The sequence below is a fragment of the Medicago sativa genome, chromosome 8 (assembly GCF_051527215.1).
Source record: "Medicago sativa cultivar Bolivia chromosome 8, Bolivia_mono, whole genome shotgun sequence".
In the NCBI taxonomy this organism is placed as follows: Eukaryota; Viridiplantae; Streptophyta; class Magnoliopsida; order Fabales; family Fabaceae; genus Medicago; species Medicago sativa.
In genome coordinates this window covers 1,553,354-1,578,786 of record NC_140756.1, presented here as the reverse complement: position 1 = coordinate 1,578,786, position 25,433 = coordinate 1,553,354, and the positions used below count along the sequence as shown (strand labels likewise).

At 39.4% G+C, this 25,433-nt stretch overlaps 2 protein-coding genes across 2 annotated transcripts; both read right to left on the bottom strand.

Moving 5' to 3' along the window:
- Positions 1-15,967: 15,967 nt before the first annotated feature.
- Positions 15,968-20,693, bottom strand: LOC146896217 (uncharacterized). The gene is made up of 4 exons (XM_085732891.1): positions 19,294-20,693; positions 17,119-19,131; positions 16,222-16,859; positions 15,968-16,104 (listed from the first exon to the last, which is right to left on the bottom strand). The coding sequence occupies exons 1-4, from the start codon at positions 20,673-20,675 to the stop codon at positions 15,968-15,970; spliced, it is 4,170 nt and encodes a 1,389-aa protein (XP_085589017.1). The 5' UTR covers positions 20,676-20,693.
- Positions 20,694-21,051: 358 nt separating this feature from the next.
- On the bottom strand, positions 21,052-22,488 carry LOC146896216 (uncharacterized). Its single transcript, XM_085732889.1, has one exon. The coding sequence runs from the start codon at positions 22,486-22,488 to the stop codon at positions 21,052-21,054; it is 1,437 nt and encodes a 478-aa protein (XP_085589015.1).
- Positions 22,489-25,433: the final 2,945 nt, after the last annotated feature.

Below are 25,433 nucleotides of genomic sequence, written 5' to 3'. Positions count from 1 at the left end.
GTATTGAATCTTAGCATGTGACAAATCTTGGATAGGTAAAAAACATAACTACGACTTCCGTGGGATATTTTTGCATTCTCTAAAAATTCGGCCAAAATGGAGGTCAAGAAAATCTCCTCGTTAATTTAGGACATTACTCGTTTTCGACCCTTTTTTACTTGGAAGGCCATAATGTGGCCGATTTGCATTGAGCTTAGCATGTGACAATTCGTTGGATAGGTAAACAACATAACTACGACTTCCATGGGATATTTTTGCATTCTCTAAAAATTCGGCCTAAATGGAGGTCAAGAAAATCTCCTCGTTAATTTAGGACATTACTCGTTTTCGACCCTTTTTACTAGGAAGGCCATAATGTGGCCGATTTGCATTGAATCTTAGCATGTGACAATTCGTTGGATAGGGAAACAACATAACTACGACTTCCATGGGATATTTTTGCATTCTCTAAAAATTCGGCCAAAATGGAGGTTTAGAAAATCTCCACGTTAATTTAGGACATTACTCGTTTTCGACCCTTTTTTACTAGGAAGGCCATAAAGTGGCCGGTTTGTATTGAATCATAGCATATGACAATTCGTTGGACCATGGGATATTTTTACATTCTCTAAAAATTCGGCCAAAATGAAGGTTAAGAAAATCTACTCGTTAATTTAGGACATTACTCGTTTTCGACCCTTTTTTACTAGGAAGGCCATAAAGTGGCCGGTTTGTATTGAATCATAGCATATGACAATTCGTTGGACCATGGGATATTTTTACATTCTCTAAAAATTCGGCCAAAATGGATGTTAAGAAAATCTACTCGTTAATTTAGGACATTACTCGTTTTCGACCCTTTTTTACTAGGAAGTCAATAAAGTGGCCGATTTGCATTGAATCTTAGCATGTGACAATTCGTTGGATAGGTAAACAACATAACTACGACTTCCATGGGATATTATTTCATTCTCTAAAAATTCGGCCAAAATGGAGGTTACGAAAATTTCCTCGTTAATTCAGGACATTACTCGTTTTCGACCCTTTTTTACTAGGAAGGCCATAAAGTGGCCGATTTGTATTGAATCTTAGCATATGACAATTCGTTGGATAGGTAAACAACATAGCTACGACTTCCATAGGATATTTTTCATTCTCTAAAAATTCGGCCAAAATGGAGGTTAAGAAAATCTCCTCGTTAATTTAGGACATTACTCGTTTTCGACCCTTTTTTTACTAGAAAGGCCATAAAGTGGCCGGTTTGTATTGAATCTTAGCATGTGACAATTCGTTGGATAGGTAAACAACATAGCTACGACTTCCATGGGATATTTTTACATTCTCTATAAATTCGGCCAAAATGGAGGTAAAGAAAATCTACTCGTTAATTTAGGACATTACTCGTTTTCGACCCTTTTTTACTAGGAAGGCCATAAAGTGGCCGGTTTGTATTGAATCTTAGCATGTGACAATTCTTGGATAGGTAAACAACATAACTACGACTTCCATGGGATATTTTTGCATTCTCTAAAAATTCGGCCAAAATGGAGGTCAAGAAAATCTCCTCGTTAATTTAGGACATTACTCGTTTTCGACCCTTTTTTACTTGGAAGGCCATAATGTGGCCGATTTGCATTGAGCTTAGCATGTGACAATTCGTTGGATAGGTAAACAACATAACTACGACTTCCATGGGATATTTTTTCATTCTCTAAAAATTCGGCCTTAATGGAGGTCAAGAAAATCTCCTCGTTAATTTAGGACATTACTCGTTTTCGACCCTTTTTACTAGGAAGGCCATAATGTGGCCGATTTGCATTGAATCTTAGCATGTGACAATTCGTTGGATAGGGAAACAACAAAACTACGACTTCCATGGGATATTTTTGCATTCTCTAAAAATTTGGCCAAAATGGAGGTTAAGAAAATCTCCTCGTTATTTTAGGACATTACTCGTTTTCGACCCTTTTTTACTACGAAGTCAATAAAGTGGCCGATTTGCATTGAATCTTTGCATGTGACAATTTGTTGGATAGGAAAACAACATAACTACGACTTCCATGGGATATTTTTGCATTCTCTAAAAATTCGGCCAAAATGGAGGTTTAGAAAATCTCCACGTTAATTTAGGACATTACTCGTTTTCGACCCTTTTTTACTAGGAAGGCCATAAAGTGGCCGGTTTGTATTGAATCATAGCATATGACAATTCGTTGGACCATGGGATATTTTTACATTCTCTAAAAATTCGGCCAAAATGGAGGTTAAGAAAATCTACTCGTTAATTTAGGACATTACTCGTTTTCGACCCTTTTTTACTAGGAAGTCAATAAAGTGGCCGATTTGCATTGAATCTTAGCATGTGACAATTCGTTGGATAGGTAAACAACATAACTACGACTTCCATGGGATATTATTTCATTCTCTAAAAATTCGGCCAAAATGGAGGTTACGAAAATCTCCTCGTTAATTCAGGACATTACTCGTTTTCGACCCTTTTTTACTAGGAAGGCCATAAAGTGGCCGATTTGTATTGAATCTTAGCATATGACAATTCGTTGGATAGGTAAACAACATAGCTACGACTTCCATGGGATATTTTTCATTCTCTAAAAATTCGGCCAAAATGGAGGTTAAGAAAATCTCCTCGTTAATTTAGGACATTACTCGTTTTCGACCCTTTTTTTACTAGGAAGGCCATAAAGTGGCCGGTTTGTATTGAATCTTAGCATGTGACAATTCGTTGGATAGGTAAACAACATAGCTACGACTTCCATGGGATATTTTTACATTCTCTATAAATTCGGCCAAAATGGAGGTAAAGAAAATCTACTCGTTAATTTAGGACATTACTCGTTTTCGACCCTTTTTTACTAGGAAGGCCATAAAGTGGCTGGTTTGTATTGAATCTTAGCATGTGACAATTCTTGGATAGGTAAACAACATAACTACGACTTCCATGGGATATTTTTGCATTCTCTAAAAATTCGGCCAAAATGGAGGTCAAGAAAATCTCCTCGTTAATTTAGGACATTACTCGTTTTCGACCCTTTTTTACTTAGAAGGCCATAATGTGGCCGATTTGCATTGAGCTTAGCATGTGACAATTCGTTGGATAGGTAAACAACATAACTACGACTTCCATGGGATATTTTTGCATTCTCTAAAAATTCGGCCAAAATGGAGGTCAAGAGAATCTCCTCGTTAATTTAGGACATTACTCGTTTTCGACCCTTTTTACTAGGAAGGCCATAATGTGGCCGATTTGCATTGAATCTTAGCATGTGACAATTCGTTGGATAGGTAAACAACATAACTACGACTTCCATGGGATATTTTTGCATTCTCTAAAAATTCGGCCAAAATGGAGGTTAAGAAAATCTCCTCGTTATTTTAGGACATTACTCGTTTTCGACCCTTTTTTACTACGAAGTCAATAAAGTGGCCGATTTGCATTGAATCTTTGCATGTGACAATTCGTTGGATAGGCAAACAACATAACTACGACTTCCATGGGATATTTTTGCATTCTCTAAAAATTCGGCCAAAATGGAGGTTTAGAAAATCTCCTCGTTAATTTAGGACATTACTCGTTTTCGACCCTTTTTTACTAGGAAGGCCATAAAGTGGCCGGTTTGTATTGAATCTTAGCATGTGACAATTCGTTGGATAGGTAAACAACATAGCTACGACTTCCATGGGATATTTTTACATTCTCTATAAATTCGGCCAAAATGGAGGTAAAGAAAATCTACTCGTTAATTTAGGACATTACTCGTTTTCGACCCTTTTTTACTAGGAAGGCCATAAAGTGGCTGGTTTGTATTGAATCTTAGCATGTGACAATTCTTGGATAGGTAAACAACATAACTACGACTTCCATGGGATATTTTTGCATTCTCTAAAAATTCGGCCAAAATGGAGGTCAAGAAAATCTCCTCGTTAATTTAGGACATTACTCGTTTTCGACCCTTTTTTACTTAGAAGGCCATAATGTGGCCGATTTGCATTGAGCTTAGCATGTGACAATTCGTTGGATAGGTAAACAACATAACTACGACTTCCATGGGATATTTTTGCATTCTCTAAAAATTCGGCCAAAATGGAGGTCAAGAGAATCTCCTCGTTAATTTAGGACATTACTCGTTTTCGACCCTTTTTACTAGGAAGGCCATAATGTGGCCGATTTGCATTGAATCTTAGCATGTGACAATTCGTTGGATAGGTAAACAACATAACTACGACTTCCATGGGATATTTTTGCATTCTCTAAAAATTCGGCCAAAATGGAGGTTAAGAAAATCTCCTCGTTATTTTAGGACATTACTCGTTTTCGACCCTTTTTTACTACGAAGTCAATAAAGTGGCCGATTTGCATTGAATCTTTGCATGTGACAATTCGTTGGATAGGCAAACAACATAACTACGACTTCCATGGGATATTTTTGCATTCTCTAAAAATTCGGCCAAAATGGAGGTTTAGAAAATCTCCTCGTTAATTTAGGACATTACTCGTTTTCGACCCTTTTTTACTAGGAAGGCCATAAAGTGGCCGGTTTGTATTGAATCATAGCATATGACAATTCGTTGGACCATGGGATATTTTTACATTCTCTAAAAATTCGGCCAAAATGGAGGTTAAGAAAATCTACTCGTTAATTTAGGACATTACTCGTTTTCGACCCTTTTTTACTAGGAAGGCCATAAAGTGGCCGGTTTGTATTGAATCTTAGCATGTGACAATTCGTTGGATAGGTAAACAACATAGCTACGACTTCCATGGGATATTTTTACATTCTCTATAAATTCGGCCAAAATGGAGGTAAAGAAAATCTACTCGTTAATTTAGGACATTACTCGTTTTCGACCCTTTTTTACTAGGAAGGCCATAAAGTGGCTGGTTTGTATTGAATCTTAGCATGTGACAATTCTTGGATAGGTAAACAACATAACTACGACTTCCATGGGATATTTTTGCATTCTCTAAAAATTCGGCCAAAATGGAGGTCAAGAAAATCTCCTCGTTAATTTAGGACATTACTCGTTTTCGACCCTTTTTTACTTAGAAGGCCATAATGTGGCCGATTTGCATTGAGCTTAGCATGTGACAATTCGTTGGATAGGTAAACAACATAACTACGACTTCCATGGGATATTTTTGCATTCTCTAAAAATTCGGCCAAAATGGAGGTCAAGAGAATCTCCTCGTTAATTTAGGACATTACTCGTTTTCGACCCTTTTTACTAGGAAGGCCATAATGTGGCCGATTTGCATTGAATCTTAGCATGTGACAATTCGTTGGATAGGTAAACAACATAACTACGACTTCCATGGGATATTTTTGCATTCTCTAAAAATTCGGCCAAAATGGAGGTTAAGAAAATCTCCTCGTTATTTTAGGACATTACTCGTTTTCGACCCTTTTTTACTACGAAGTCAATAAAGTGGCCGATTTGCATTGAATCTTTGCATGTGACAATTCGTTGGATAGGCAAACAACATAACTACGACTTCCATGGGATATTTTTGCATTCTCTAAAAATTCGGCCAAAATGGAGGTTTAGAAAATCTCCTCGTTAATTTAGGACATTACTCGTTTTCGACCCTTTTTTACTAGGAAGGCCATAAAGTGGCCGGTTTGTATTGAATCATAGCATATGACAATTCGTTGGACCATGGGATATTTTTACATTCTCTAAAAATTCGGCCAAAATGGAGGTTAAGAAAATCTACTCGTTAATTTAGGACATTACTCGTTTTCGACCCTTTTTTACTAGGAAGTCAATAAAGTGGCCGATTTGCATTGAATCTTAGCATGTGACAATTCGTTGGATAGGTAAACAACATAACTACGACTTCCATGGGATATTATTTCATTCTCTAAAAATTCGGCTAAAATGGAGGTAACGAAAATCTCCTCGTTAATTCAGGACATTACTCGTTTTCGACCCTTTTTTACTAGGAAGGCCATAAAGTGGCCGATTTGTATTGAATCTTAACATATGACAATTCGTTGGATAGGTAAACAACATAGCTACGACTTCCATGGGATATTTTTCATTCTCTAAAAATTCGGCCAAAATGGAGGTTAAGAAAATCTCCTCGTTAATTTAGGACATTACTCGTTTTCGACCCTTTTTTTTACTAGGAAGGCCATAAAGTGGCCGGTTTGTATTGAATCTTAGCATGTGACAATTCGTTGGATAGGTAAACAACATAGCTACGACTTTCATGGGATATTTTTACATTCTCTATAAATTCGGCCAAAATGGAGGTAAAGAAAATCTACTCGTTAATTTAGGACATTACTCGTTTTCGACCCTTTTTTACTAGGAAGGCCATAAAGTGGCCGGTTTGTATTGAATCTTAGCATGTGACAATTCTTGGATAGGTAAACAACATAACTACGACTTCCATGGGATATTTTTGCATTCTCTAAAAATTCGGCCAAAATGGAGGTCAAGAAAATCTCCTCGTTAATTTAGGACATTACTCGTTTTCGACCCTTTTTTACTTGGAAGGCCATAATGTGGCCGATTTGCATTGAGCTTAGCATGTGACAATTCGTTGGATAGGTAAACAACATAACTACGACTTCCATGGGATATTTTTGCATTCTCTAAAAATTCGGCCAAAATGGAGGTCAAGAAAATCTCCTCGTTAATTTAGGACATTACTCGTTTTCGACCCTTTTTACTAGGAAGGCCATAATGTGGCCGATTTGCATTGAATCTTAGCATGTGACAATTTGTTGGATAGGTAAACAACATAACTACGACTTCCATGGGATATTTTTGCATTCTCTAAAAATTCGGCCAAAATGGAGGTTAAGAAAATCTCCTCGTTATTTTAGGACATTACTCGTTTTCGACCCTTTTTTACTAGGAAGGCCATAAAGTGGCCGGTTTGTATTGAATCTTAGCATATGACAATTCGTTGGATAGGTAAACAACATAGCTACGACTTCCATGTGATATTTTTACATTCTCTAAAAATTCGGCCAAAATGGAGGTTAAGAAAATCTACTCGTTAATTTAGGACATTACTCGTTTTCGACCCTTTTTTACTAGGAAGGCCATAAAGTGGCCGGTTTGTATTGAATCTTAGCATATGACAATTCGTTGGATAGGTAAACAACATAGCTACGACTTCCATGGGATATTTTTACATTCTCTAAAAATTCGGCCAAAATGGAGGTTAAGAAAATCCGTTGGATAGGTAAACAACATAACTACGACTTCCAAGGGATTTTTTTGCATTCTCTAAAAATTTCGCCAAAATGGAGGTCAAGAAAATCTCCTCGTTAATTTAGGACATTACTCGTTTTCAACCCTTTTTACTAGGAAGGCCATAATGTGGCCGATTTGCATTGAATCTTAGCATGTGACAATTCGTTGGATAGGTAAACAACATAACTACGACTTCCATGGGATATTTTTGCATTCTCTAAAAATTCGGCCAAAATGGAGGTCAAGAAAATCTCCTCGTTAATTTAGGACATTACTCGTTTTCGACCCTTTTTACTAGGAAGGCCATAATGTGGCCGATTTGCATTGAATCTTAGCATGTGACAATTCGTTGGATAGGTAAACAACATAACTACGACTTCCATGGGATATTTTTGCATTCTCTAAAAATTCGGCCAAAATGGAGGTTAAGAAAATCTCCTCGTTATTTTAGGACATTACTCGTTTTCGACCCTTTTTTACTAGGAAGGCCATAAAGTGGCCGGTTTGTATTGAACCTTAGCATATGACAATTCGTTGGATAGGTAAACAACATAGCTACGACTTCCATGTGATATTTTTACATTCTCTAAAAATTCGGCCAAAATGGAGGTTAAGAAAATCTACTCGTTAATTTAGGACATTACTCGTTTTCGACCCTTTTTTACTAGGAAGGCCATAAAGTGGCCGGTTTGTATTGAATCTTAGCATATGACAATTCGTTGGATAGGTAAACAACATAGCTACGACTTCCATGGGATATTTTTACATTCTCTAAAAATTCGGCCAAAATGGAGGTTAAGAAAATCCGTTGGATAGGTAAACAACATAACTACGACTTCCAAGGGATTTTTTTGCATTCTCTAAAAATTCGGCCAAAATGGAGGTCAAGAAAATCTCCTCGTTAATTTAGGACATTACTCGTTTTCAACCCTTTTTACTAGGAAGGCCATAATGTGGCCGATTTGCATTGAATCTTAGCATGTGACAATTCGTTGGATAGGTAAACAACATAACTACGACTTCCATTGGATATTTTTGCATTCTCTAAAAATTCGGCCAAAATGGAGGTCAAGAAAATCTCCTCGTTGTCGCGTTATTTTTCGGAGATCAAGGCTATTTGATTAGCTTATTGACTCACTTTCATTTCACGACTTTGAAAAAAATTTATTTAAATTGGGGGTCCGGGGGTTGGTTACATAAAGGGAAGGTGTTAGCACCCTTTATGTCCGTAGTACTCTACGGGAACCTTTTAGTTTTATTTAAATAATGTGCTATAACTTGCTTATTTTTTGAAGAAAAAAGAATTTGAAATGATTAATAAAGGAGGACCTAATTATCTACATTTTATTGATTTGGAAGGACAAAGTCCTCTGCCTACGTACCCGTGAGGGATCAAAACCTCGTAGTTCGGGGTTAAAAAAAAACTGACGTTTGATTGGTTGTGTGTTTTTTTTATTAGTTTGAAAAAGGTTTTAAAATGGAAAAGCCAAATGGTAAAATGAATTTGTTTGTGTTTTTTATATTAGAGAAAAATGACTTGAAGTACGATTAAATTGATTGAAGTTTAATTAAGGAAAGAAAATAAAAAGAGACGTCACTTGATTTAAGATCAAGGTTTATTTTAAAAATATTTTTTTGTGTTCTGTTTTTGTTGTTTTTTTTTTTTGAATAATAATACTAAAAACTAAAACTATCGGAGCAAGAAAATAAAGCGTAGCACTTTGTGGTGACGTTGGATCACCACAAAGACCGTTAACCTAAGCTAGAGCATGAAAGTAAAGCATACACCCACACACGCACACATGCACCTAACTATTACACAAATACCTATTAATACATTCTATGGTCTGCGAGAAAAATAAATAAATTACATTAAGCCTATATTTACATTCTAAATTATGTGCGAAAAAAATAAATATGCATTATTTACATCAAACCTATATGTACATTCTAAATTCCATATGACAAGAAATAAAATGACATAAAATAAATATGTATGCAATAGATAAATGAATGATAGATATGTTGCCTAGTCTAACAAATATAAGAATAATAAAAATGCACCAGAATTAATAATAATAAAAACGCAAGACGAAATCAAAATGTATGAGGAAATTAAAACCTATATAAACTAGAGTAAACTAAACAAACGCATGAAGTAAAATTAAAACCCTAGATAAACTAAACAAATGCATGAGATAAAATTAAAACTTAAATGAACTGAAATGAATCTAAATAAATGCATGAAAGAATAATCAAAAATAAAAAGACGAATACAGGAGGGGGGTGCGCAGGCAGTAAGCACGTGGTGTAAGAAATAGAACAAGTGAAATTGGGCTTCAAAGTGTTAAGGGGCGATGGGCCAAGCAGATTGGGTTGGGGTCGGTTCGGTTCAACCCTAGACCGTTTCCAGGTGAACCGAACCGGTTTAAAGGGGTATAAATAGGGTGTAACCCTAATTTTCTTTCATTTTGACAGATCTTTCTCTCTCTTCTCCTCTATCCTCTCTCATCTTTCTTTGTTTCTTCTTCGATGAAGTGTGGCGGCGGTTGGCCGGCCCTGAGTGGCGGCGCCGCCGCCGGAAGCTTAAGAACCTCTTCTTTTTTATATTTTTTCCGCTATCCCTACTCTATTTCGTACCCTATTTCTGTTTCCACACCTAAAATTTCCAAATACTAACCCTAGGTTTCTAGATCTAAAAGATAATACAAGAGAAATGGATACTTCTTCCTACTGTTTTTTTTTATGATTTTTTTTTACCAGTAACTCTCAAACCCTTGTAAATCAAACTATATATATACAAACGACACAAATGACAAAAAGAAACTACCTTTCCCTCTTCTTTGGTTTGGATCGACCGTTGTACCGTCTAGATGGGCTTGATTCGAAACTGGGACAAAACTTTGTACAGAGTCGAACTTGTTGATTGTTGGTTCAGCTGCCGTTTCGGATTATGGCTCGATCTGCTTCCTGTGGTGGTGAATTTGATTCTGCTACTGTGTTGGGTGTTGTTACCGTGTCTGCTTCTGTTGTGCCTGCCTATTTTGTGCGTGTGTCTGTACCTGCGTCTCTCCTACTCGTGTGTGCGTCTGCAATCCTCCTTGCTTCCGTTCTCCCCTATTTCTGTGTGTGTGCAGGTGTATTTATAGTGCAGGATTGGGAATTTAGGGTTTGTTTAAAACCTGCAGAAGTACTGCGACTTGGGGAGGAGGAAACGAGAATGCCGTTGCTGGGTTGATGAGGATGAACATGTGAATGAACTTGGACTTCGATTGAGGAAATATTCCGAACTGAATTTGGACTGATCGACGAACACGTACTTGGCTAGCTTGAAGCGTGTGACAGACTATTTTTTTTGGATTGAGACCATTTTGAATTTAACACTTAATAAATAAATAAAGAAATGGATAAATACATACATATTTTTTTGATTTTTATTTTCTAGGTAATAAGTAAATAAAAACGGATTTATCTAAAAAGGAAAATAACAAATGAATTTTGAAGAAATAATGACTAAATAAAAAAACTAAAAACTAAAATTAAAATTAAAATTAATTAATTAATAAAGAATAAAGAATAAAAATGATAGAGAGAAAGAGGGCCCGACTCGGAACCGACATATGAGGTATTTTAAAATACCTCTCTGCCGAAATTTTAACTGAAGTATCAGATCGATTAGGGTCACGTGACGCGTGTCAGTGGGGCCTTAGGTCAAAAATTGGGGTATGACAGATGCCCCTATTTAAGTTTCTTCGTCCGGAGATTTGAAGATGAAATCTTTAATTCGATCGGACCGAAGAGACTTAAATACAAAGTACACCAATTTTGGACCTAAGATGCTATGAATGATTGTGAAATGCTTGTATGAATGCAGGACGACAAATATGACTTGACTGAGGCGGGAAACAACAACGGGATACCCAAATTCGTTGAAGAATGGGATCCGACTCCGCTAGGGGGAATGTAGTTTCACTGGGGGAAGATTGTCTATTACCGTATTGGTTTGGTATGAAGACAAATGAAAGGAAACTTTTTAGCGACATCACTTGAACGGCTAAATTGGGGATGACACTTGAAGAAAATAAAATGTGATTTCAAACTGAAACATGACGAAAGGTAGACTCAAGCTGTCCGTTGTTTAGGACTTGCCACTTGAAACAAGATAAAGGTAAACTCAAGCTGTCCGTTGTTTAGGACTCGCCACTTGAAACAAGATAAAAGATAGACTCAAGCTGTCCGTTGTTTAGGACTCGCCACTTGAAACAAGATAAAGATAAACTCAAGCTGTCTGTTGTCTAGGACTTGCCACTTGAAACAAGATAAAATGTAGACTCAAGCTGTCCGTTGTTTAGGACTCGCCACTTGAAACAAGATAAAAGATAGACTCAAGCTGTCCGTTGTTTAGGACTCGCCACTTGAAGCAAGATAAAGATAGACTCAAGCTGTCCGTTGTTTAGGACTTGCCACTTGAAAAAAGGTAAAGGTAGACTCAAGCTGTCCGTTGTTTAGGACTTGCCACTTGACACAAGATAAAAGATAGACCCAAGCTGTCCGTTGTTTAGGACTTGCCACTTGAAATAAGATAAAATGTAGACTCAAGCTGCCCGTTGTTTAGGACTTGCCACTTGACACAAGATAAAATGTAGACTCAAGCTGTCCGTTGTTTAGGACTTGCCACTTGACACAAGATAAAAAATAGACTCAAGCTGTCCGTTGTTTAGGACTTGCCACTTGACACAAGATAAAAAATAGACTCAAGCTGTCCGTTGTTTAGGACTGGCCACTTGACACTGACGGGTGACATCTCCTGACCAGGCACACTGGGGATGATACTTTTGATGACGAGAAGGTAAATGTCAGACGTTCGTGTGTAGAAACTTGCGGCTTGACACGATGATAAATAGAGGCCAAATTGAAAAGACATGACCGAAACAAGATTCTGGTGACCAATGCAATCATGTATGAATTGATATTGCGTATATGATATGTATGCATGTATGAATAAGTGAAGGTATTTATGTATGATTGTATGAATGTATGATTGTATGGATGCATGAATGTAACTTGTATGATTGTATGAAAGACGACTCGATGAAATGAGACAGGACTGGTAAGGTGGGAAATGGACCATGCAGTACTGAACACTCGGCAAACTTCCTTGGAGATGACCTCATTGGGGACAAAGTAATAACTGATGCCTTCTAGGGGGAAGAACCCATTACAAGCCTGGAAAGAAATCGCCATTTTGTAAGCCGACACAGAATGCTCTTCTATTGGCGTTTTTAGTCGTCGTGCCTTTTCCCCTTTTTTTTTTTTTTTTTTTTTTTTTTAAAATCCCTAACTTTTGCCTGGATCGCCCTTTCGGGTTTTCAATCCACCGGGAATATATTCCTTTTTTTTGTGCCCCTAATTTTTGCCTGGACCGCCCTTTCGGGTTTTCAGTCCACCGGGACGCTCTCTATTGCCTAAGTCGCCTTTTCAGGTTTTCGACTTAGCGAGCTTGATTTTTTTTTTTTTTTTGAAGGCTTCCCACAGTGTCTAGCCATATGCCCGTTTTAGTAGGATTTAACCACCCTTGAGGGGAGTGTCGATGCACACTTCTTTTACTCTCGAGCTTTATAATGCACTTATTCGTTTATGCCTTTTAGAGATGTGAAAAAAGTTTTAAGAATTTTGCTTCAAAATATTATCATCAAAGAAATAGAAGAAATTTTGGAAAAATGAAATAAATGAGAATTCCAAGTAAAAGGCAAAGGCTCAAATTTTATTGATTGAATGGTGGTCCGCTAAAGGCGCGACTCCATAGATATTTACAAAATTTGGAAAAATGGTAATTTAAAATGGAGAGGTACTTTGAACTTCATAACCCTATCTTCCCTAACAACTTTGAATCCCGCTGCTTTTGACGCTTCAGATTGGAGATTCTTTGATAGCAGGTATGCCCCAAGTGGGTGTGCCAGATCGGATGCAGTTACTTTGTCTTTGTCTCTTTTTTTTTTTTAATCCTTAACTTTTGCATAGGTCGCCCTTTCGGGTTTTCAGCTTATCAGGATAATGATTTTCTGTTTATTGTCTCTAATTTTTGCCTGGACCGCCCTTTCGGGTTTTCAGTCCACCGAGACGCTCATTTTTGCCTAAGCCGCCCTTTTCGGGTTTTCGACTTACCGAGCTGTTCTTATGATTTTTAGACAAAGTATTTCTTGACTGCATCCGTGTTCACAGTACGTGGAAGCTCTTCACCATCCATGGTTTGAAGAGTCATGGCACCACCGGAGAAGGCTCTTTTGACAACATATGGACCTTCATAATTAGGCGTCCACTTGCCCCTGGAGTCGGGCTGGAAAGTCAAAATCTTTTTGAGCACAAGATCACCTTCTTTGAATTCACGGGGACGAACTTTCTTGTCGAAAGCCTGCTTCATCCTCTTCTGATATAGTTGACCATGACATAGGGCGGTCATACGCTTTTCCTCAATCAGATTTAATTGATCATATCTACTTTGAACCCATTCAGCCTCTGATAACTCAGCTTCCATCAGAACTCTCATTGAAGGAATCTCAACTTCTACGGGGAGTACAGCCTCCATACCATATACCAAAGAGAAGGGGGTTGCCCCTGTCGACGTGCGTATGGAAGTACGATATCCGTGTAATGCAAAGGGAAGCATCTCATGCCAATCTTTATAAGTCACCACCATCTTCTGGACGATCTTCTTTATGTTCTTATTTGCAGCTTCGACAGCACCATTCATTTGAGGTCTGTAAGGCGAAGAATTATGATGCTCGATCTTGAAATCATTACACAACTCTTTCATCATCTTGTTGTTCAGATTCGTCCCATTGTCTGTAATGATCCGGCTAGGGACACCGTAACGGCAGATGATATGATTCTTGATAAACTTGACCACCACTTGCTTAGTCACATTAGCATAGGATGCAGCTTCAACCCACTTGGTGAAATAGTCAATAGCCACTAGAATGAAGCGGTGTCCGTTTGACGCTTTTGGTTCAATCCTTCCAATCATGTCAATGCCCCACATAGAGAAAGGCCAGGGAGACGAAAGAACATTGAGTGCAGTTGGCGGCACATGAATCTTATCGGCATAGATCTGACACTTATGACATTTTCTGGCGTGCTTGTAACAATCAGCTTCCATTGTTAACCAGTAGTAACCCGCTCTCAATAACTTCTTAGCCATTGTGTGCCCGCTAGAATGAGTTCCGAAGGAGCCTTCGTGTATTTCATGCATCAATAAATCTGCCTCGCGCTTGTCCACACATCTGAGTAACACCATGTCAAAGTTTCTTTTATACAAAACGTCCCCGTTCAGGAAGAAATTGCCAGACAGTCTTCTTAGTGTCTTCTTGTCTTTATTGGAAGCTCCGGGCGGATACTCTTGACTCTGAAGGAAACACTTGATATCATGGAACCATGGCTTATCATCAACAACTTCTTCAGTAGCAAATACATGAGCAGGTCTCTCAAGATGTCTGATACGGATCAATGGCACTTCATTCCAACGATTTACTTGGTACATGGAAGACAAGGTAGCTAGAGCATCTGCCATCTGGTTTTCATCACGAGGAATGTGGTGCAGCTCGACTTTGTTGAAGAAGGTCAATAATCGTCTTGCATAGTCTTTGTAGGGGACCAAGCCAGGGTGGCGAGTCTCCCATTCTCCTGTGATTTGATTGATTACGAGGGCTGAGTCACCATAAATGTCGAGGATCTTGATTCTCAGATCAATAGCTTCTTCGAGACCCATGATGCATGCTTCGTACTCTGCCATATTATTTGTACAGTCAAATGTCAGCCTGGCAGTGAAGGGGATATGTGTACCTTTAGGAGTAATAATGATTGCCCCAATTCCGCTACCATACACATTAACAGCTCCGTCAAATATGAGACCCCATCTTGATTCAGGACCTGGACCCTCTCCGAATAACGGTTCATCACAATCTTTCATTTTCAGATACATGATCTCTTCATCAGGAAAGTCAAACTTGATAGGCTGATAATCCTCAACTGGTTGGTGAGCTAAATGATCTGCAATGATACTCCCTTTGATTGCTTTCTGGGTACGATACTCGATGTCATATTCAGATAACAACATCTGCCACCGGGCGATTCTTCCTGTTACTGCAGCCTTCTCGAAGATGTACTTGATCGGATCCATTTTAGAAATCAACCAAGTAGTATGATTAATCATATAGTGACGAAGGCGTTTGGCAGCCCAAGCTAGAGCACAACATGTCTTTTCAAGCATGGAATATCGAGACTCACAATCAGTAAACTTCTTGCTTAAGTAATAAATAGCGTGCTCCTTTCTTCTGGTTTCATCTTGTTGCCCGAGTACACAACCCATAGAATCTTCTAGCACAGTCAGGTACATAATCAGAGGTCTTCCTTCAACTGGAGGGATAAGGATTGGAGGTTCTAGCAAATACTCTTTGATGCTGTCAAAGGCTTTCTGGCACTCTTCTGTCCACACGATACCTTGTTCTTTGCGGAGCAGCTTGAATATCGGCCCACATGTGGCAGTCATATGAGAAATAAAACGGGAAATGTAATTCAGTCGTCCGAGAAACCCTCTTACTTGTTTTTCTGTTTGCGGAGCGGGCATCTCTCTGATAGCTATGACCTTGTCGGGATCTACTTCAATACCTTTCTGGTTGACAATGAAGCCCAAAAGCTTTCCGGATCTGACGCCAAAGGTGCACTTGTTAGGATTCAGACGGAGTTGATACTTTCTCAGTCGTTAGAACATCTTCAGCAGATGCTCGACATGTTCATCTTCAGTACCTGACTTGACAATCATATCATCTACATAAACCTCAATCTCTTTGTGCATCATGTCGTGGAAGAGAGTAGTCATACCTCTCTGATAAGTAGCACCTGCATTTATTAACCCAAACGGCATTACTCTGTAACAAAAAGTGCCCCAAGGGGTAATGAAAGATGTCTTCTCTCTATCTTCTGGTGCCATTTTGATTTGATTGTAACCGGAAAAACCATCCATGAAGGAGAAAACTTTGGACTTTGCAGTGTTGTCAACTAATACATCAATGTGAGGTAGTGGAAAATCGTCTTTGGGACTAGCTTTGTTCAAATCACGGTAATCAACACACATTCTGACTTTACCATCCTTCTTCGGAACAGGCACAATGTTGGCAAGCCACTGCGGGTATTCTGATGTGACAAGGAAACCTGCATCAATCTGTTTCTGTACTTCTTCTTTAATCTTGAGGGCCATATCAGGACGGGCTCTTCTCAACTTCTGCTTGACTGGTGGACATTCGGGCTTCAATGGCAGACGGTGCACCACAATATCAGTATCCAGGCCGGGCATATCTTTGTACGACCAAGCAAATATATCAACATATTCTCTGAGAAGTTCTATCACTCGCTTCTTGACACTTGCTTCAAGTGATGCCCCAATCTTGACCTCTTTCTTGTCTTCTTCAGTACCCAAGTTGATGACCTCTATTACCTCCCCATAAGGCTGAATGGCTCTTCTTTCTCGTTCAAGTAGCCGAGAGATTTCGTCGGGAATCTCTTCATTCTCTTCCTCTTCCGCCTCATACACAGGGGATTCAAAGTTGGGAGAGATCATAGGGGTATGTTGTTCAAAGAGTTCATTGATGTTTAATCTGCAGATATGATTGATGATTTTAGAAAATAAGTAAATGCAGATTTTTCGAAGGTGATCATATTTTTTTGGTTTTTTGTATTACCATTTTTCAGAAAAAAGCACAAAAGAAAAAAAATAAAACAAAAGTCGGGAACAAAACGACATTTTTATTTAATTGATGATAATTTTTGAAGCAAATGGCCCTTGATAGATTCACTTTCGCTTGGGGCGAGGCGAAAGGATTTTTTGAAAAAACATAAAACGAACAAATGCATTACTTGGACAAGTGAGCAACAAAAGGAACATCTACAGCAACCCAATTGTGGCTAGTCCCTCCGTGAGTCACGAAACTTTGTGGTATCCCCTCAGAGCTGTCCTCTATGATAGCATTGGCTTCTGACAGGGCATTGATAAAGCCAGCGCTGTGAAAAGTACCTCTTGTTGGCACGACGACGTTCCAGGGCAAATCAGTTGACGGGGAGAAACCCAGTCCTTCTCGGCGCTTGTTCTCTGGCAATTCTATCAACTTTCCCCAACTTGCAGACCCTCCAGCTTGTATCACATTCTGAGCATCTTTTAGAGAGGAAATAGATGCCCCACTCTTCCTGGTATTCTCTTCCTCCACAGCGAGTCCTTGGAATGATGTCCCCTCAACATTGTCAGCCCCGATGAAAGAGAAAGACGACAAATGGCTCACTAGCAAAGCTTCCTCACCATCCACAGTTACTAGCTTTCCATTCTGCACAAATTTTAACTTTTGATGCAATGTAGAGGTTACTGCCCCAGCTTCATGAATCCAGGGCCGGCCCAACAGACAACTGTACGATGCTTGGATGTCCATCACTTGAAAGGTAATTTGAAAAACATGTGGACCAATTGTAATAGGCAGATCCACCACCCCATGAACATTCTTCCTTGAACCGTCGAAAGCTTTCACCATTACATCACTCCGTCTCAAAGGTGTACCCTTGTAAGAAAGTTGATCATAAGTTGTTTTGGCCATTACGTTTAAGGACGACCCAGTATCTACTAGCACATTTGACAAAACATCTGTCTTGCAGTTCACAGATATATGGAGAGCCAGATTATGGTTCCTTCCTTCTTTCGGAAGCTCTTCATCACTGAAACTCAGATTGTTGCATGCAGTGATGTTCCCCACTATTCCTCCAAATTGACCAACAGTCACATCGTAGTCCACAAAAGCTTGTTCCAGGACCTTCATTAGAGCCTCCTTATGAGCATCAGAATTCAACAGTAGAGACATTATGGATATCTTTGATGGGGTCTGCATCAATTGATCAACCACTTTATACTCACTCTTCTTGATTAGCTTAAGAATCTCATCAATCTCAGAATTTGCATTGGTCCCACTAGACTGACCAATATCTTTGACTGCACTGGGATCTTTAGCTTGGGTCTCCTCGATTACCGGAGCACTAGCTTTCTTTGGGGGCACCACAGGAACAATACGCCCATTTCTTAGCACTCTACTGACTTCAGCGACATTTCCTACAGACGGCAAAGGTGGTATTGGAACTTCACGACCATCCTCTATCATAGTGGCATTGTACTTATAAGGAATGGCTTTCTCAGAAGCATAAGGCATCGGACCAGGCAAACAGATCACTAAAGGAGCAGCAACTGACTTCCGACTGTCGTAGAATATCTCCAAAGGCCCCTCCGACGTTATAACACATACATCATCACACTTTCTTTCAACAACAAGTTCTCCTTGGTCTAAAAGTCCTTGGATATCATCTTTTACTTTCTGACAACCTTGAGGATCTAGAAGACACACTTCACAGGCGGCATGATCATGTTCAAAGAGAGACGCTTGACACATCTTGGCATGTATAGGGACCAAAGGTGTCCGGATGTGTTGGACGTTCAGGATGAAATGAGTCTCCTGGCAATCTTCGACCATGTTGACAGTTGCGGCACCATGGTTTGGCAACGGATTGGTTCGAACATTTGGTGCTGAGTCCGTAAAGGTTATCTTTTTTTCATTGATTAGCCTCTGAACTGCATTCTTCATGGCATAACAATCCTCAATACTATGACCTGGGGACCCCTGATGGAAAGCACAAGTCTGGTTAGGTTTATACCATGCTGGCGGTTTCTCTGGCACTGGAAGAGGTGCTCTAAGTTGAATCAAATTTTTACTGAGCAACCCTGGGAGTAACTCTGCATATGTCACGGGAATTGGGTCAATTTGCAATTTGGTATTCTGTGGTCGAGGCTGTTGTTGTTGATATGGTCGTTGTGGGTATTGTTGGTATGGTTGTTGGGGATATTGTAGGAATTGTTGTTGTTGAGGATATGGTTGTGGATGATGGTATTGTTGGGGATATGGTTGTTGAAGATATGGTTGTTGAGGATATGGTTGAGGATGTTGTTGAGGGTATTGTGGTTGATGATATTGTTGGAATTGGAGTTGGCTATTTGGTGGTTAGATGGTATTGGCAGCAGGCGTGATGGCAGCAACGTGTTGGTAGGGTAAATAATTTGATTGAGGCCTCCCATGAGCCACCATACTAACCTCTTGTTCTTTCTTTTTCGGGAGGTGGTTCCCAGACTTCTTGGTTCCACTTGCAGATGTCCCTTCTTTTACTAAGCGTCCTTCTCGGACTCCTTCTTCCAACCGTACACCCGTAGCAACCATCTCAGCAAAGTTATTGGGAGTACTTCCGACCATGTTTACATAATAGAACTGACTGAGAGTTTTTAAGAAGAGCTTGGTCATCTCCTTCTCTTCTACGCGCGGGCTGACTTGGGCAGCAGCATCTCTCCATCGCTGGGCATACTCTTTGAACGTTTCCTTGTCCCCTTGTGTCATAGCCTGAAGATCACTTCGGTCTGGGGCCATATCCACATTGTAACTGTATTGTTCTACGAAAGCATCACACAGGTCACGGAAGGTTTGAATCTTTGTTTTGTCCAGATTCATGTACCACTTTGAGGCAGGACTAGCCAAACTTTCTTGGAAAAAATAGATAAGGACTTTGTCATCTTTGGCATAGGCAGACATCCTTCTCACATACATTGTTAGATGCTCCTCAGGACAGGAGTTCCCTTTATACTTCTCGAACTCCGGTACCTTGAACTTGTGGGGTACTTGGACGTCCGGCACTAAACATAGATCGTAAGCAGTCTTCCCAAACATCTTCCTTCCATGGAGAGCTCTCATCTCTCGTTGCATCTCATCGTATTTTTCTTGCAAGTCATTCACTCTGTCATAGTTCTCCATGTTCCCTGAATGGTATATAGGTTCTTCATCTTGTGGAATGGTATGCATCATCGGAGCCGAATAGGTCATAGCTGCTGGAGGAGCTCCTACTAGAGGTGGAGGAACATGAGTTGCAGGCATCGGAACCTCGGTCATGATAGGGCGGAATACTTCACTGAGGCAAACTGGCACACCCCAAGAACGACCTTCCGGCATAGAACTTGAAGCTTCACACACAATGGGACGGAGTATTTCGCCGGCAGTGAAAGGCGAGAACCGAGGCGCAGAACGTTGCGGAGCAGAGTGTATCGGAGTATCTGCACATATTGTCCATCCAGGGGTAGAGGCGGCAGCAGAGGCGGATGTTTCGGCCTGAGTTCTGACTGGAGGAGGAGGCGGTGGTGCTTGTGCCTGTGCTTGAGCTTGTGCTAGTGCTTGAGCTTGAGCTTGTGCTTGGGCTAATGCTTGAGCTTGCGCTTCAGCTTGTGCTTGAGCTCGAACCTGTGCTTCCGCCATTGTCTTCATCACTTCAGCCATTTCGTCCATCTTAGTCTGCATGGTTGTTATTTCTCCACGGAGCACTTGGTTTTCTTGTTCGAGAAAATCCATCTTCTTTTTCACGTTTGCTCGAGTGTAGATAGTGCGGGTAGGCTTGTAGAGGATACGTGGGGCCACCTTTTGAAACGAGCTAACCTTTTTCTGGAAAAGAAAATTTGTGTGAGACTTTGGATTTGAGACTGTGAAATGCAAAATGATGCATGATGTTATGCAAAAATAGACACATTTTTATTTATCGAAGGACTTATAAAAGCAAATTTGTAAACATCATAACTGAAAATTTATTGAATAATTAATTAAAGTACTAAAATAATTCCCCTTTAACAAAACTGAGCCAAGGGATAGACTCCAAAGTACATCACAAAAAAGCTAGGAAATAACATAAAGTGGTGAAACAACTAAAATACTCTTGAACTCCTATAGCAGACTACTCTTCGAAATCTGGATGTGGACCGTCAAACAAATCCATGGAATCCATACGCTGCTTCTTAGTGATATGCTTTTTAAGCAGCCTGTCCTTCTCCTGGAGTAGATCATTTCTCTCGATCATCTGTTGCCCTAATTTGAGAATCACACTTTCCTGCTTCCTTATTTCTTCATTCTTATCTTCTATCATGAGCATAGCCTCGTCATATTTCCTTTTCCAAGTGGCAATTTCTCGGTCTTTATCAGCCAATCGTTCTTGGTGCTCTCCCAGAGTTTTAGAGGGTAAAGGTAATGATGAAGATGGAATTGTTGCGGATACGAGCCTCGGTACCGTGTAAGGCATCTGATTCTGGATAGCTTTACTGATGACCCACTGAGTGTAAGATCCATGCAGAAAATTGTCCCTTTTTCCCAGTTGGTTCCTGTTAAGTCTGTGAATACTCCGCCAAGCTTGTACAAATTCCTCCCTTTTACCCAGGTGATTACCGTCATTGCAGTAGAACTCATTGGTTAAAGCAAGGTTACTTGGTTGTGTCTTCATCGGGTATCCCAATTGATGTCGGGCAAGGACGGGATTGTAGCTAATTCCTCCCTCCATACCAATGAGAGGTACATTGGGATAGTCACCACATCTGATAATGACTGTCCCATCATCCCAGGTTGGATGGTACCAAACTATATCAGCTGTTGTCAAGGCCATGATTTTTTTAGACCAGGGAGTACCTTCAAGGTTGGTTATGAAAGAGCGGGGTTGAGGTAGATGAGAGATGAACCATTTGTAGAGTAAAGGTGCACAACAAAGGATAGCTCCACGAGTTGCAAGAGTTCGATCATGGATGGAATGGTAGGTGTTTGCTAGAAGAGTAGGGACGGGGTTTTTGGTAAGAAAAACTTGGATGGCACGGATGTCAACAAAATTAGGAATGTTCGGGAAAAGCACAAGACCATAGATAAGTAAGGCTAAGACAGAGTAAAAGGCATGGTTGGCGCCAGACTGTTCAAAAATGGAAGCCTGATCGTAGAGGAAATCGGTGGAGAAACCTGAGGGACCCCCTTTGGTTTGGACAATAAGATTATCTCTTACGATGGAGGCTTCAAGATGGAGGGCTTTAGCAATGGTTGTGGCTTTGGGATTGGGTTCAAGGCCGCTGAAAGGTACTTTGTTAAGCACGGTTATACCTATCAAATGAGAGTACTCTTCTAGTGTAGGGACAAGCTGATAGTCTGGGAAAGTAAAACAGTGACAATGACGGTCATAAAATTGAACCAAAGTCTCCAAGACGCCTTTTGTAACATCTACCTTGAGGATATCCAGCAGTTTCCCATGAAGTTCGCGAAAATCATCCTGGCTAGCTACCTTCCTCCCTAGCTCCCTTAATTTAGCCACATCTGGCTTCTGGAAAGTATACTTCCTAGTGTTTCTTGTAGGAATTTCCATCTATGATGTTTACAAAAGAAAAAAAAGTTCATATAAGTCCTTCGATATTTTGATGATGAAAAAGAAGGTTTTATGAATGAATGCATGTATGCATGAATATGTTACACAAACGGTGAAAACACAGTGAGGTTAGGCCCATAATGATGGAGTCAAGGGAAAAAACGCCATTGGTGAGGACTATGGTTTTCAAATGTACCTGTATCACGGGTTCTACCAAGTTCCCAGAGTTATCAACCACTTCCGAACACTATCAGGTTACGGAAATACTTCCGTTCCAATAATATTCGTAAGAAAGTCTCGTCTGAGTGTGGTATCACGTGTCAACTAAACCAAGATTACTCATGATTAGCCACCGCACCACGTCCTAAAAGGCCGAGAGGGGTTAAAGGTAACTAAAGGTCCTCAACTTTCGACAGTCACTTGAAAATAACATGTCAAACACGAATACTCATGCCAACATAGTATACTTCCAAGATTCCTAAGTTGAGTGGGGTTATCACATGTGTCACAAACCAAAATTCACTCTTGGCAAGGCACTATGATTATACCACCGTCCTATCTTAAATTTCACTCAAGTCCGGGTGTAGGACTTATCTCACCACTCACGTTAGAAAGGAGAAAGAAGAAGGATGAACAGATATACACGTATTTCCATCTTTTATTTTTGTTTTTCAAAGCAAGTTATAGCACAATAGTTAAATAAGACCAAGTTAGGCTCAACCCTCTTAGGACTTTCCCCAGTGAAGTCGCCATTTCTGTCGCGTTATTTTTCGGAGATCAAGGCTATTTGATTAGCTTATTGACTCACTTTCATTTCACGACTTTGAAAAAAATTTATTTAAATTGGGGGTCCGGGGGTTGGTTACATAAAGGGAAGGTGTTAGCACCCTTTATGTCCGTAGTACTCTACGGGAACCTTTTAGTTTTATTTAAATAATGTGCTATAACTTGCTTATTTTTTGAAGAAAAAAGAATTTGAAATGATTAATAAAGGAGGACCTAATTATCTACATTTTATTGATTTGGAAGGACAAAGTCCTCTGCCTACGTACCCGTGAGGGATCAAAACCTCGTAGTTCGGGGTTAAAAAAAAACTGACGTTTGATTGGTTGTGTGTTTTTTTTATTAGTTTGAAAAAGGTTTTAAAATGGAAAAGCCAAATGGTAAAATGAATTTGTTTGTGTTTTTTATATTAGAGAAAAATGACTTGAAGTACGATTAAATTGATTGAAGTTTAATTAAGGAAAGAAAATAAAAAGAGACGTCACTTGATTTAAGATCAAGGTTTATTTTAAAAATATTTTTTTGTGTTCTGTTTTTGTTTTTTTTTTTTTTGAATAATAATACTAAAAACTAAAACTATCGGAGCAAGAAAATAAAGCGTAGCACTTTGTGGTGACGTTGGATCACCACAAAGACCGTTAACCTAAGCTAGAGCATGAAAGTAAAGCATACACCCACACACGCACACATGCACCTAACTATTACACAAATACCTATTAATACATTCTATGGTCTGCGAGAAAAATAAATAAATTACATTAAGCCTATATTTACATTCTAAATTATGTGCGAAAAAAATAAATATGCATTATTTACATCAAACCTATATGTACATTCTAAATTCCATATGACAAGAAATAAAATGACATAAAATAAATATGTATGCAATAGATAAATGAATGATAGATATGTTGCCTAGTCTAACAAATATAAGAATAATAAAAATGCACCAGAATTAATAATAATAAAAACGCAAGACGAAATCAAAATGTATGAGGAAATTAAAACCTATATAAACTAGAGTAAACTAAACAAACGCATGAAGTAAAATTAAAACCCTAGATAAACTAAACAAATGCATGAGATAAAATTAAAACTTAAATGAACTGAAATGAATCTAAATAAATGCATGAAAGAATAATCAAAAATAAAAAGACGAATACAGGAGGGGGGTGCGCAGGCAGTAAGCACGTGGTGTAAGAAATAGAACAAGTGAAATTGGGCTTCAAAGTGTTAAGGGGCGATGGGCCAAGCAGATTGGGTTGGGGTCGGTTCGGTTCAACCCTAGACCGTTTCCAGGTGAACCGAACCGGTTTAAAGGGGTATAAATAGGGTGTAACCCTAATTTTCTTTCATTTTGACAGATCTTTCTCTCTCTTCTCCTCTATCCTCTCTCATCTTTCTTTGTTTCTTCTTCGATGAAGTGTGGCGGCGGTTGGCCGGCCCTGAGTGGCGGCGCCGCCGCCGGAAGCTTAAGAACCTCTTCTTTTTTATATTTTTTCCGCTATCCCTACTCTATTTCGTACCCTATTTCTGTTTCCACACCTAAAATTTCCAAATACTAACCCTAGGTTTCTAGATCTAAAAGATAATACAAGAGAAATGGATACTTCTTCCTACTGTTTTTTTTTATGATTTTTTTTTACCAGTAACTCTCAAACCCTTGTAAATCAAACTATATATATACAAACGACACAAATGACAAAAAGAAACTACCTTTCCCTCTTCTTTGGTTTGGATCGACCGTTGTACCGTCTAGATGGGCTTGATTCGAAACTGGGACAAAACTTTGTACAGAGTCGAACTTGTTGATTGTTGGTTCAGCTGCCGTTTCGGATTATGGCTCGATCTGCTTCCTGTGGTGGTGAATTTGATTCTGCTACTGTGTTGGGTGTTGTTACCGTGTCTGCTTCTGTTGTGCCTGCCTATTTTGTGCGTGTGTCTGTACCTGCGTCTCTCCTACTCGTGTGTGCGTCTGCAATCCTCCTTGCTTCCGTTCTCCCCTATTTCTGTGTGTGTGCAGGTGTATTTATAGTGCAGGATTGGGAATTTAGGGTTTGTTTAAAACCTGCAGAAGTACTGCGACTTGGGGAGGAGGAAACGAGAATGCCGTTGCTGGGTTGATGAGGATGAACATGTGAATGAACTTGGACTTCGATTGA

Bases quoted from the DNA above. Each gene is read 5' to 3' on its own strand.
- LOC146896217 (XM_085732891.1), bottom strand. From the start codon at position 20,675: ATGGATTTTCTCGAACAAGAAAACCAAGTGCTCCGTGGAGAAATAACA. The intron at 19,132-19,293 runs CTAACCACCAAA...ATTCCTACAATA, and splicing joins ACGCCTGCTGCCAATACCAT to TCCCCAACAACCATACCAAC. The intron at 16,860-17,118 runs GTAATGCATTTG...TCATATCTGCAG, and splicing joins TTTGTTGCTCACTTGTCCAA to ATTAAACATCAATGAACTCT.
- LOC146896216 (XM_085732889.1), bottom strand. From the start codon at position 22,488: ATGGAAATTCCTACAAGAAACACTAGGAAGTATACTTTCCAGAAGCCA.